The sequence below is a fragment of the Bicyclus anynana genome, chromosome 17 (assembly GCF_947172395.1).
Source record: "Bicyclus anynana chromosome 17, ilBicAnyn1.1, whole genome shotgun sequence".
Classification (NCBI taxonomy): domain Eukaryota; kingdom Metazoa; phylum Arthropoda; class Insecta; order Lepidoptera; family Nymphalidae; genus Bicyclus; species Bicyclus anynana.
In genome coordinates, this window is record NC_069099.1 from 8,074,625 (window position 1) to 8,087,654 (window position 13,030).

Genomic DNA, 13,030 nt, shown 5'->3' on the forward strand with positions numbered 1-13,030 from the left:
AGTAAATATTTTTTAAACGTCCACGTCCACTCACATCATACGCTTGTTACGCACTAAGATAAGATTTGCGTGCACATCTTTGGGTAATTACATAAAATTGTGCGTTCTTTAGTATGGAGGTTCCCATCTAACGATTTATATCGATGTTAATATCAATCTTTACTCCCCGTTAGACATCAAGCTATTGAATAACTTAGTAGAACTGAGCAACTTTAGAAAGTCCAAAATTTCTGGTACCCATCCAAAGTCATGGTGATAAAATAAATAAAGGGCAGGAGTCAAATGAAACTCAATAAAATAACACGTAAAACATTTTTATTTACAAAATGTATTTACAATTCGAACTAAATTTATTATAACTTTTATGGAACTTTTATGCAATCGAATGACGTGTATAGACATATTTTTAATTATTTAAATGTTTTAAGATTTATTATCTACATACTGTTCTATATGAAATTTACAGAGGCTTATTTACAATTGCAGTTAATTATAATAATATGTTAATCTTATTGTAATGAATGACAATGATTCATTGTTTCGTTAGATGATTATAATTTTGCCACTAACACTATAATGGCTTCATAATCCTTAGGTAGTATGTACAATTCATGTAGAGACATAATTGTCGTTTATTCTTTAAACCAAGGTCTTAGCTCATTAAAGCCACTTGGCACTCGATCCACACTTCCTCGTGCCTTCCACACTTTCGAGCCAAACGGTGACGCTTCGAAGTTGATTTAGTGAGTGCTTGTGTCTACATAAGTAGATACCCACATACACTCTCTCATATGCACTGGTAGGGGGGCAAAAAGGCAGTCTGTCACCGCCGCTAGACCGGTGCAGTCGTGCGCTGCTTGCAATACCAGTGTAGGGGTGAGCCAGTGATTAGCTTCTATTAGGTATAGTAGTCTTTACTATACCTAATAGAAGCTAATCACTGGCTAAGGGTATTTACAGTGAGCATACATCTATACAAATCCATATAAAGAATACTAACCACATAAAGTGGTGCTGAGTTGTTGTAATGAGCTATAAACCTTTGACTTACACTGCAACATATGAGCACTCAGAGACACCAAACTAAGTAAATATGCGTAAAGGAATCGTATTATGAACTTAAGATGAACGATAAATTCACATTTGGCGAACTATATAATAATAAAAGTTATAAGTCATGTGTAAATGCTAACTTAGATTGAATTTTCAGCTCTCTAATATTTTTTTTCTTACTCGTTAACTGTTCGTAACAGTAGTTACAAATTGCAATTAACTTTTTGTAAATGAAAGCCAATTTTAAATAATATTAAATATACATTCAATTATTATCATCATGAACTTTATTGTCGAAAGGACAGCAAAGAATCGATTACCTTATTGTTTCTTTATACAATTCAAACTATTATTATAAACAAAAATACATTAAATAAAAAGTCGCTTTTACCATTTTCATCAATGATGTTAGGAGAAAAAGGGTTCGATAGGTTATGCGCGCACCGCAACTGGCACGTTAAAACTATGCTAATTAGCAAACCTGAGCTCAGTCGCAGCCTGTCATCGCGCCATTGACAACGCCAATGAAATATTTTTTGTGTGCCAGTTGTAAACATCGAAAGTGGTTTATGTATATTAGGTATATATCTACCTCTTTTTTCTTCTTACATCATTGACTTTAAAACATAGAAAGAAGACAAAACGTATCACACTAATGTAATAAAGGCGAAGATTTGTGTGTGTGTGTGTGTGTATGTTTGTTCCTCCTTCACGCTGCGGCTACTGTAGCGATTTGATTGAAATTTGACATTTGGAATGGATATAGATTTCACTCTGAATTAACACAAAGGCTACTTTTCATCCCGGAAAAATCCATGGTTCCCGTGGGATTTGTGAAAAATTTAATTCCGTCCGCTAGTATTTTATAATTGTCCCACGCAATATTAACAATAATGTAGTGTTAGCTAGATTCATAATTTATTACTTTACACATATAAATACCAATACCGAGTACTTAATATAACTCAGAGACCATGTCACGTATTTTACATTCGCACATCTATCTAAGTCTCGAACAAAGTTTGCAGCGAATGGAAATGTTCATTAGAGGCTGTCAACAGGGTAATTAATAATACTGTCACAAATGAGTTATGCAATATTGATGTCCTTATCAATTACGCTATAGATTCTGACTCATTTTGCATGCACCTAGTATGTTTCTCTATTAATATATAACAAAATTGGTATTGGTAGCTTGTGTGGCTATTTTCATTCATCATTAACGACCCATATTCGGTTCACTGTTGAGCACAATTCTCCTCTCGGAATGTGAAGGGTTAGGCTTTAGTCCACCAAGCAGGCCAAATGTGGATTGGCAGACTTCAGACACCTAGAGAGTTAAGAAAATTCACAGGTATGCAGGTTTCCTCATTCCTATTTTCAGCCATTGAAATTATTGAATCAATCCGCTAAAAACAGACGCGTTGCGGAATGAAAATTTTAAAACGTTTAATGATTGAATGACGTCATACAACGCTAATGGTGGGGCTTACAAACGAGAGCGATAAATAACATAAGTGATAGTCGAATGAATTAGGAGTTCAACTTTGTTCGGTTAGATGGGGGTTTGATCACGGGCATACATCTTAAACCATGAAAATCTAAAAGTTATGTACGTTTTAAGCAAATAAATATAATATGAATTACTGCAGCGGTAAAAGAAAACTTGGTTAGGAAACTGCATGCATGTAAAATAAAAGAGAATTATGCTTCACAAAATATTCAAGATTTTTTTTGTACAGTCTAGCTGACTGTATACTAACTTTCTTAATGTCAAAAGGAGAGTTTTGTTCCGTATTAATGATTAATACTGATTAATAATGATTAATAATAATTGATTGTTGTGCTGGGAATATGAAAATTTTATTACGAGTTACTAAATATTTTTTCAAATGTGTGTAAAATAAGTGCAAAATTAATATTAAATTACCATTTTGCTATGCTGTATTTATCCGTACATACTCTGAATTTTGAAAATTGAATACTCTTATTATTGAAAATAATGTTTCCGTATATTTTATAAAAAAATGTGTCTATCTAAAATGGAAAACAAAACAATGCGTGATAAATCAAATTTTACTGAGCTTGATTTTTGCTATTCAAATAAAAAAAATCATTTCTATCGAAATCAGAGCAAAGTAAATTTGCCTTTTTAATATTCTGTGTGTACCATTTAATCAAAAGTTGGCAAAGTTAAATAATTATAACTTGTAATTAATTTGCTTGTGAGGAAGTCTGTAACAAAATAACTGCAATCAATTATAATTGAATAAAACTCTTAATTTAATTTAAAATTATAGGTAAACAGTAATATTATGTGTTATAGAGGTTAAGTTATATTTAAGTTTCTCTAAAACGGATGTGTTATTATGTTGTCGAGTTAGTTTCTTTTTTAATTACATTTTTATCGATTTCAACAAAAGGAGTACGTTCTCAATTTGACGCGTATGTTTTTTTACCTCATAACTTCGTCATTTATTAACCAATTTTTAAAGTTCTTTATTGTTTGAAATAATAGGTTTACTTCATTTTCATATTTATTACGTAGTGAAATACGTATTTGCAGTGGGTTCCATTTTTATGTTAAAAAGAATATTTTGAAAGTATTTGAAAGATTTATTCAGTTGATGTGGCAGTAGATATTTTTTGGACAACAAGTCTTAGGGCAAAATGGGTTCAAGACAGTGAGGCCTACTATAACAATTTTCACAAGCTTAATGAAAACTTTAAAAAGGTAATCGGAAGTGACAAAACAAGAAAGGTGATCCATCGTGTGTGGTGGGACGTTCCCAGAAAGGCCTATGTCCAGAAGATATAGCCATATGATAATCTATAGCTGAATAAAGCTGAAAGTTTACATCAAGTTTCACACGGACAAAGTCACGGGCGTCTGCTAGTATTATAACACACAACGTAGTAAATAAAAAGTAATTAAAAGAATCGGCGTTTGTTTAAAATAAATCTACCAAATGTCAATACGAAATTCCATAAAAACCATTTTGGTGTATATTTACACAATACAGATTCATGGATATCAATCGCTTGCCCCGTTCACCGTTTGCATTTTTCTTGTAAATAAATAACAATTTATTATTGAACGTTTATACGTGTTCACAAAAGTCATTTCGCAATGAACCGAGGCAAATAAAACGACCATTTCACATTCATGATTAAAACCCGTTTAAAACTATTTAAATTGATAACGGAATGTTTACTTTGTTAATTTGATTCTAAACAAGATATGTTTCACGTAAATTGCGATACATTTAAATGTTTACATTCCACTTTGTAAATGGATAAATTTCGTTTTACCTTTGTAGATGTATATTTCCATAGATTACTAATTGTAATTTGTATTGACAAATGCTATATCCAAAATTTTCAAGTCATGTCAAAAAAATTAACAAACGTAAATAAGATATTCGAGTACAATTTCATTTAAGTAATTGCAAATTGACTTTAATTTTATTTTTAAATAATAATCTCAAGACTAAAACAAGGTTTTAAGTAAGTTAAATACTGGATGTTTCATAATATTGTTTTGTATTGCAGCTGAGCGGAGATGATATTTACTGTTTGAAATACCAAGAGTATGGCGAATGGTTTTCTCTACAGAATAAGTTTAGGGACAACTAGATAAAGGTCACGGATCTCGGCTTAGAGCGTACTTATGAGCATTGGATTGGAGCCACAAATAGGTCATCTTGTTTCCATCTTTTGTAAATGTCACGCTTTACGCTCTTTGGGTTATGTAATTTTTATTTATACCTTACTATTTTTTTTTAATTTACTTTATTTATATTTACATACTAGGTACTACTGATGATGGTATACAAAAATCAATTTTAGAGCTCCTTAATACTAACGTTGTTGTATTAAACTTTTGCGAAGGGCGGTGTTAGGGTCATAACTCGTTAGAGCATGTCAGCACCACTCCTCTCGTGCGGTTAATGTTATTTATATGGACACACACTCAATACATAAACTCCGCATCGTCATCGGATCACCTCGCTTGCAAGCTGTTCACGACATAATCATGTCTGACGAACGATGAGGTGTTTGTCATCTGTAGCGCTATTCAGTACTTAAAAATGATTTTATCACTTCGACAGTGTCAGCTTTTAACTCGTATATCTATCTCGCTTTATCTACAATATCTGGTTAGATATGTCTAACACGATACTATGATGTAATTCACTAGTGATGATTTCGATCCTTACACATCAAGTTACTCGTATAAAAACGGCGTAACAAAATAGCGCTAGAGTCAGTCAGTGACTCGAATAATTTACGAATCTCACATTTTAAAAGACTGCGGGGCACATGACGTCTCGACTGCGTCTGCGCAGTATTTTATTACTCAGCATCATTATTATTGTTAACATAACGCTTGCGTTAGGTGATCGCGACGTTACAGTTACGTTCAACGCAAGTCTACGATAAGGATGCGCTAGTGTGAAAGAGCTCTTATGAGTAACAGCTATTTTTACACCATTTTGCTTGTCATTATTGTATCTTTAAGAAATTTTTATACTAGTCTTACTTATATTCTAACTATTTATTGTATTATACTATAGTTAAAGTTTAGTGCAGATTGAATAAGCTTAAATTGGCATGAACCGTGAATTCGAAAATATAATGTAACTGAAAAAAAATAATACAATAATTGGATAAAGAAGGTTAAAATGTTAAATTTCTCAACTGATTTGCATAATGCTCGCCTAGTAAAAGCAAACTGCTGTCTGTTTACATTTCTTATCATCTTTTTCTTATAATATGTTTTTCTTATCATCTTTACATGATAACATTCATTACAAATTGTAAACAATAAAGGTATTTACTCAATCTGCACTAACTCAAGGAAATGTGTTATCAATTTAACGATCAGTACAACATAAAAATACAACTGAAACATTCATGTGACAATACTATCTAATTAAATCAGACGATAGATACGTAACTATAGTAATTCGTTTCTTATTACCCCAATTTATTAACTTTTATCATGCATTTTATGCCTTTATACAATAACATTTTCAGGTCATCTGGATATGACTGAGGGAGTTGATGTATATTTTAACTTAGTTTGGAAATATAGAGTCATAATTGAGTGGAGAATGGTGTCAATGAACTCTTTTCTTATGTTAAGTGTGAGTAGTAGTACTAGTGCGTAGTTAGACGTAGTCTGTATGGCGTTGCTCTGCATGGCCGCTGGGCGCTCCCCGCTGACTACGTGCACTACTACTGATGCGGAATCTGGTGACAAAAGACAAAGAATTTTTACTACAACCTACAAAACTTTATATTTTTTTGTTGTTGACGTTGAGTTGACGAAACAAGTAGATGTTCTGTGGGAAAATAATAGTTTTATGGCAATATTTTGGAGTTGTTAATTCTTATGTGCATGTGATTGGTTGGTGGGAGGCTTTAGCCGTGGCTAGTTACCACCCTACCGGCAAAGACGCACCACCAAGTGATTTAGCGTTCCAGTATATTGTCGTGATGAAACCGAAATGGGTGTGAATTTTCGTCCTCCGCCTAACTGATGCCGCCACGCAGCGCGTAGTACACCACGTTCTAGGCGAGGCTAGTATAAGGCACACGCTTGACAGTTCTGCTTACCAGAGCTACAAGGTGTGAAACTGTAGTTCCTCGAGTTCTAGGACGAGACTAATATAAGGCACATACATGGCATTTATGCATACCAGAGTTACAAAGCGCGCAGATGTAGTTCCACGACAGACAGGCTAATATACATATAAGCCACTCGCATGGCAGTTATGCTTACCAGATATACTAGGCGGGCATATATAGGCCTGGAGTGTCTGGGCATTTATACCTACTTACCAGAGCTACTAGGCGCGCAGCTGAAATTCCTGTAGTTCTGGGTTAGAGAGACTATTATACCAGTTGGCAGTTATGCTTACCGGAGATACTAGGCAGGCATATAATAACTAGTGTCTCTGGGTATTTATACCTACTTACCTGAGGCATTTACATAGGCTAGGCTAGCGACTAGGTGCATAGGTGTATTAACCCTAGTTCTAGGACAAAGCATGGCTAGGCACACTCGTTCATGGCAGTTTTGCTTACCAGAGTTAAAACGCGCGCAGGTGTAGTTCCTCGAGATCTATTAGAGAGGCATATGTATGGCAGTTGTGCTTACCAGAGATACTAGGCGGGCATATAATACCTGGAGTCTCTGGGTATTTATACCTACTTACCAGAGCTACTAGGCGCGCAGGTGTAGTTCCCCGAGTCCCGCGGCGAGGCGCGCGCTATGAGCAGCCGACTTGTCCGCGTTCGCTGCTCCGTCTCCACGCTGATGCCGCCACGCTGCGCGTAGTTCACCACGTTCGCGCCGCGGTACCAGTAGATGAAACTAGACAGGTTAATACTATATTAAATAATAAAAAACTGTGCTGCTGTAAGTATATTGAAGTTGTAAAAAAACAACAAAAGACATCAATGCTAATCAAGGCTCAAGAATTGTAATGGATATTATACTCTGGATTATTATATGGGCTACTTTTTGACAATGAAAAAATCTATGATTCCTGGAAGATTTGCACAAAACAATGTAATGTAAAATAACGCTCTGCCTAGCCTGTCTTAAGTGTCGTAAGTGTCTTAAGTGTCGTAAGTATGTAGGTAGGTGAGGTAAGTATTGCTAGCACTATAATAAGATTATGATTCACAACATTTGTCAGGACACCTTAATTAACAAATCAAACTGTAACCAAAATAAGACCCTAGATAGGCAGAGAATGACCTTGAGTGGAGTCACGTACTTGTGAACGATGTGTGTAGGGTTAAAGGATCCTTTGACAGATATCTAACACTCCCCTTTTCCACTCAAGTCACTCTCCCAGCCTATCTCAAGTAACCCATAAAGAATTACACAACAAGAGATGTGGACGGCTCGAACGCCACGAGCACACTGAAGCCGTCCGTACGAACTGGAAACGATATGGAAAGTAAGTACAAGAAACGCATCAGTGGTTCCGTGCTGACCGACAGATAAAAGGAAATAAAGTAGTATTATAGATAAAATAAAGTTACCTCGGAGGATCTGGCGCGTGTCTTGCTATGCAAGTAAGATTAATATCGGAGCCGGCGCGTACAAACAACTCCGGCCCCGAAAGAATTTCCGCTTTCGACACTGAAACAAAACATCCTTATTGAATCGACATCATTTCCCTTCTTATTGTCTGGAGTTATAAGAAATCTCGTATAATATGATATCAGTAGGTTAAGAATAGGTATATTGAACCCACAGAATAAAGAATGTCCAGAATGAGTCTTTACAAGGAGCGTGTGAAGCCAGTGAATAAAAAACGTCACGCGTCTCCTTGACATCCGCATATACACAACCATTTTCATAATTTGTATTTCAAAATTTAATATCCACTAACGACAATTACGGAAATTAATATAATAATCAGTAAACAATAAAAAAATACGAAATCTTATACCTTTAGTTCTGTAAAAATATTTAATAAAATATAAGACGCCGTTTTTGTTGAATTTTTTGAAAATTACTGATGCGCTGCTTCGTGTCGTACTAACTCGAGAATATATTCGTTTTTGAATTTTATGTTTGTAACGGTTACGTCACCGACGTGTTCCGTGCGCTCTATCTGCCTTTATTAACACGACACCGGCTTAGCACCGCCATCAAATTGATCAGCAGGTAATCAACAGCAAAGCAGCAGAAAATATTATAATGTTATTTTTCCCTTTTTAGTCTTAGTCGGTACGTTTTACGTTTTTGAACTTGTACTAATTTTTAAAATAATCTGAATTCGGTTAAAAAATAAAACAAGACAAAATGATATTCATAAAAGACACAAATTATATTTGTAAATTTTCCTTTAAACTTTTCATTAGACACAAAATGACGCCTCAATTTGAATAACAAAGATAAACAAATTTAAAATATTCCATTTTTTATGTATCTGAACAAAATTATTAATATTGCAAAATCTTAATTCTAATTCATTGTAATTTATGTCCATTTTAACGAATATTTTAAATCCTCTTTGTATAAAAAGCTCATCTTTAAAATGTCTAACATTTTTAGGGTAATTTCCCATGAGAAGCCATTTTAATGGTAATACCACAACAAAAAATAAAATTAAGATTAATAACATTTGATTAAATCCTACTATTGCCAACTTTTTTATTTAATGGGTTTGTTCAAGGCGTTTAATAGCTCTGTAAATAAAATAAAAATTAAAAAGTGCTCTTTTTATTGTTTTAGATATTTCGTTCCAAAACAGTAAATTTAGACAAAAATATGTTATAAATTTTGTAACAAAGTTATTTTTTGAGTATTTTTTTAAATAACGCAATTAATGTCAATGAAGAAAAGTAGCACAAATAGAGAAATTCGTGATCAACGTTTCGTCGTTTTAGTAGCAGCCATAAATAATAAAGAAACAAAGTCGGAAGCATAGATAATAAATTCTATTAGATCTTAATCGTATAATCAAATGTCATATTGTCACCGATTTTGGCCACGACGTCTAGCTATATTTTAGACTAGTAGACGCCGGGTGGTTTCACCCGCATGGTTCCTGTTCCCGTAAGAATACGGGGATAAAATATAGCTATAGCCTTCCTAAATAAATGGGCTATCTAACACTGAAAGAATTTTTCGAATTGGACCAGTAGTTCCTGAGATTAGCGCGTTCAATCAATGAAACTCTTCAGCTTTATAATATTAGTATATATATGTTGAGTATAGTTATTCATGCGGTATTGAAGTGCACAAGTGCTTACAAAAACTCTGGTGAACTCACCATTACATCGTCCTAAAGATTAATCTAGGATTACTATAGGATGTACGAACACTATCGCCTCAATAGTGTTGCGGGACTCGAGTCCTGGATCTTATGTCCACCACTAAGCTAATTAAGTGAGGTTCTATATAACTATGTACTATACTAATTATAAGATTAATGCTGATAAATGATAAAATCAAATATACAGTACTAGTGGAAAATTTTTTTAAAACAAATGTTCAAAAAAAGGTCATACTACCAAAAATAACTCGTAGTGTATAAAAAGGGAAACTCATCACTCCACAATGTAACAACTTGTATGGTAGGCAAACGCTGGAGTATATTATACCAACATTACTAAATGGCTTGCCCTGCAACCTAAAGCAGGAGATCAACTCAAGGAATATAAAGGAGAATCTCAAAAAATACTTTCTTCAGTATCATAAGAATAACTGAGCTTAACAAGGTACAGTCGGAGCAACCTCTTTATTTTGTAGTACATTTTATCCAATGCCATACCTTCACTTGATAAAAATTTATTACTTCGGGTATGCGTCCGTTTTGTATTATATTTTAAGTTATAATTATTGTAATATATTAGACGAATGCCGTTGTGCGGAAAAACTCAATTGAGTTTATGTCACACTGTTAAGTTATATTAAGAAATGTTAAAAAATGTATATTTATATTTAAGTATATAAAAAAATAAAGAAACTAGCGGACGCCCGCGATTCGTCCGCCCCTCGTAAAATCCGTTCTTAGCGAAACACCTACCAACTATAGACCTGCCAAATTTCATTTCTGTATGTCCAGCGGTTTTCAAAATTGATGAGTGAGCTTTCGCATTTATACATTACTAGCAGACGCCTCGCAGTTTCACCTGCGTAGTTTCCGTTCCATTGGGAACACGGGGATATGAAGTCCATGACACTCATAAACAACGAGGCTTTCTGTTGGTTTCTATTGGTCTGTTAAATCTACTTGTGCTTTTAAACATAAATTTAAAAAAATATTTAATAACTCAGCAGAAACTGAAGTTTTGATCATAAAGTTTCAACATTTAATAGAGCTAAGTAGGTAGGTAGTTTTTTTTTTTATTCTTTTTACAAGTTAGCCCTCAATCTCACCTGATGTTAAGCGAAGATACAGTAAAGTTTTAGTGTAATGTAGTACTTGTAGTGATTTTATTATTTTGTAGGCATTGTTTATTTAGTTATTAGTATTTTATATTTTTGTAGTTACATCCATTGATTTAAGTATTTTTTTTTGTTTATACTTTTTTTATTATTTTTAATAACTGTTGTTTGCGTCCGTGATGTCACCCTTTTAAAAGCTTCCATTGAAAACCAGCGATGCAGCTAGCTGCAGCTTTAAGCTGAGTGGGAGACCTTTATTTGGTCAGTGCGCTTTTACTTTCACTTTTCTTGTTCTTTGTATAATACAAAAGCTTAGTTTTAAGTTTTTAGCTGACCAAATAAAAATATTTTTCTTTCTCTCTTTCTTTCTTCGCTTCAGTATATCCTGAGACTACCTTTATAACCTAACAAACTTCACCTCTTCCCATTATAATAAAAGTACAGAAGATAAGTAAAATATACCGTGTTACTGCTAAGTCGGACATCAGTTATATGTACAATTTCCACAAAGGTATCCGCTTACAGGCTCGACTAAAGCCTACGATTAAGAAAGCTGAAAGTTGCCGTCAGAGCTTAGTTCTAAGCTGTGCTTGCTAAGCCGGAGACGGGAACACATGTAAGGGGATTAAAACTGTTTTTGAGAAAGCCTCGCTATTTGTTATTACCTTCTCAGCTTTGCTAGTTTAATCGGTGGCTTCTTTGAACGCAAGCACTGTAGTTTAGTTATGAATTAGATTATATCAATTTTTTTTTATCATCGCAAATTAAAGTCAAGGTCAAAAGTCAAAGTCCAAATTTATTTATTTCAAATAGGCTTAGTTTACAAGCTCTTTCGAAACGTCAGGTAATAAATAATGTTAAACTTAAGATAATGGTGTTAATAATTATTTGAAAACTTAAAATTAAAGTTACGAGGGTTCTAAACACGCCTTGGTCCGAGAAGAGCCCACAACAAACTCAGCCAGGTTTATCCTTTTTTAGTTTATCACCATTTAACAATAGGTATATAAGTAGCCTTTCATGTAATACATTTCATTTCCAAGCAATTTTGTCATTTACGTAATCATTGACACTACAATATGACTTTTCTATAAGCTTACGTTTAATAAAAACTTTGAACTTATTGAGAGACATGCCAGTGATTTCATGTGGCAGTTTATTATAAAAACGTATGCAATTGCCCTTAAAAGAATTGCTAATTTTTTGTAACCTAGTGTGATGTGCAACAATTTTATTTTTATTTCTGACATTAATATTATTGCAATCACACCTTCTTTTAAAATTGCCTACGTGTTTATGTACATATACTAAATTTTCAAATATATACTGACTATGTACAGTCAATATTTTTATTTCTTTAAATTTTTCCCTTAACGACTCATTAATAAAGTAACACTGCGAATAACCATAATTTTACAGCTTTAAGAAACAAGCAATCTAATCTGTACTGATATTATAAAGCTGAAGAGTTTGTTTGTTTGATTGAACGCGCTAATCTCAGGAACTACTAGTCCGATTAGGAAAATTCTTTCAGTGTTAGATAGCCCATTTATCAAAGAAGGCTATATATTATCCCCGTATTCTTACGGGAACCAGAACCACGCGGGTGAAACCGCGCGGCGTCAGCTAGATATATTATAAAACTCGACTGGCTTGATTATTTTTTACTCTATAAATATTAAATTTTAGGATATAATAATTTCAAATTGTCTCAAGGATATATAAAAAAGAGGCAAGGAAGAAGAAAGCGGATTCCAGCGTGCTTTTGAGGCAATACCTATGAAAATAAATTCAAGTTTTACTCGCCGCGAATCAATCATAATTACTCACGCATAGTAGTGTAAGAGGTTGTATGTTTACAACACAAACACTATCATAATGTTTTATTAAATAAAAAAAATGTTTTCTTTTAATCGAGCTATCCTTTTAATGCGTAAATCATTTTTAAAGACTTACGCATTATTGTAAGTATTTGTGACGCAAGGTTGTAAGTATGTTTATACAAATTAACACTATCATGCTTTTTTATATTTAAAAAAAACGCGTCATTTTATT

General features: G+C 33.6%; 1 protein-coding gene across 3 annotated transcripts in view; it reads right to left on the bottom strand.

Annotated features, from left to right (window-relative positions):
- Positions 1–298: 298 nt before the first annotated feature.
- Positions 299–13,030, bottom strand: part of LOC112054961 (hemicentin-2) — a 119,591-nt gene continuing 106,859 nt past the window's right edge. For 2 of the 3 annotated variants that reach the window (XM_052886496.1, XM_052886495.1), the window contains exons 5-7: positions 8,116–8,215; positions 7,278–7,450; positions 299–6,309 (exon numbers count right to left, since the gene is read on the bottom strand). In XM_052886496.1, coding sequence (XP_052742456.1) covers positions 6,095–6,309; positions 7,278–7,450; positions 8,116–8,215 — 488 coding nt within the window. In that variant the 3' untranslated portion in view covers positions 299–6,094. The remainder of the gene's footprint in view (positions 6,310–7,277; positions 7,451–8,115; positions 8,216–13,030) is intronic. The other variant, XM_052886497.1, reaches the window with a different exon arrangement.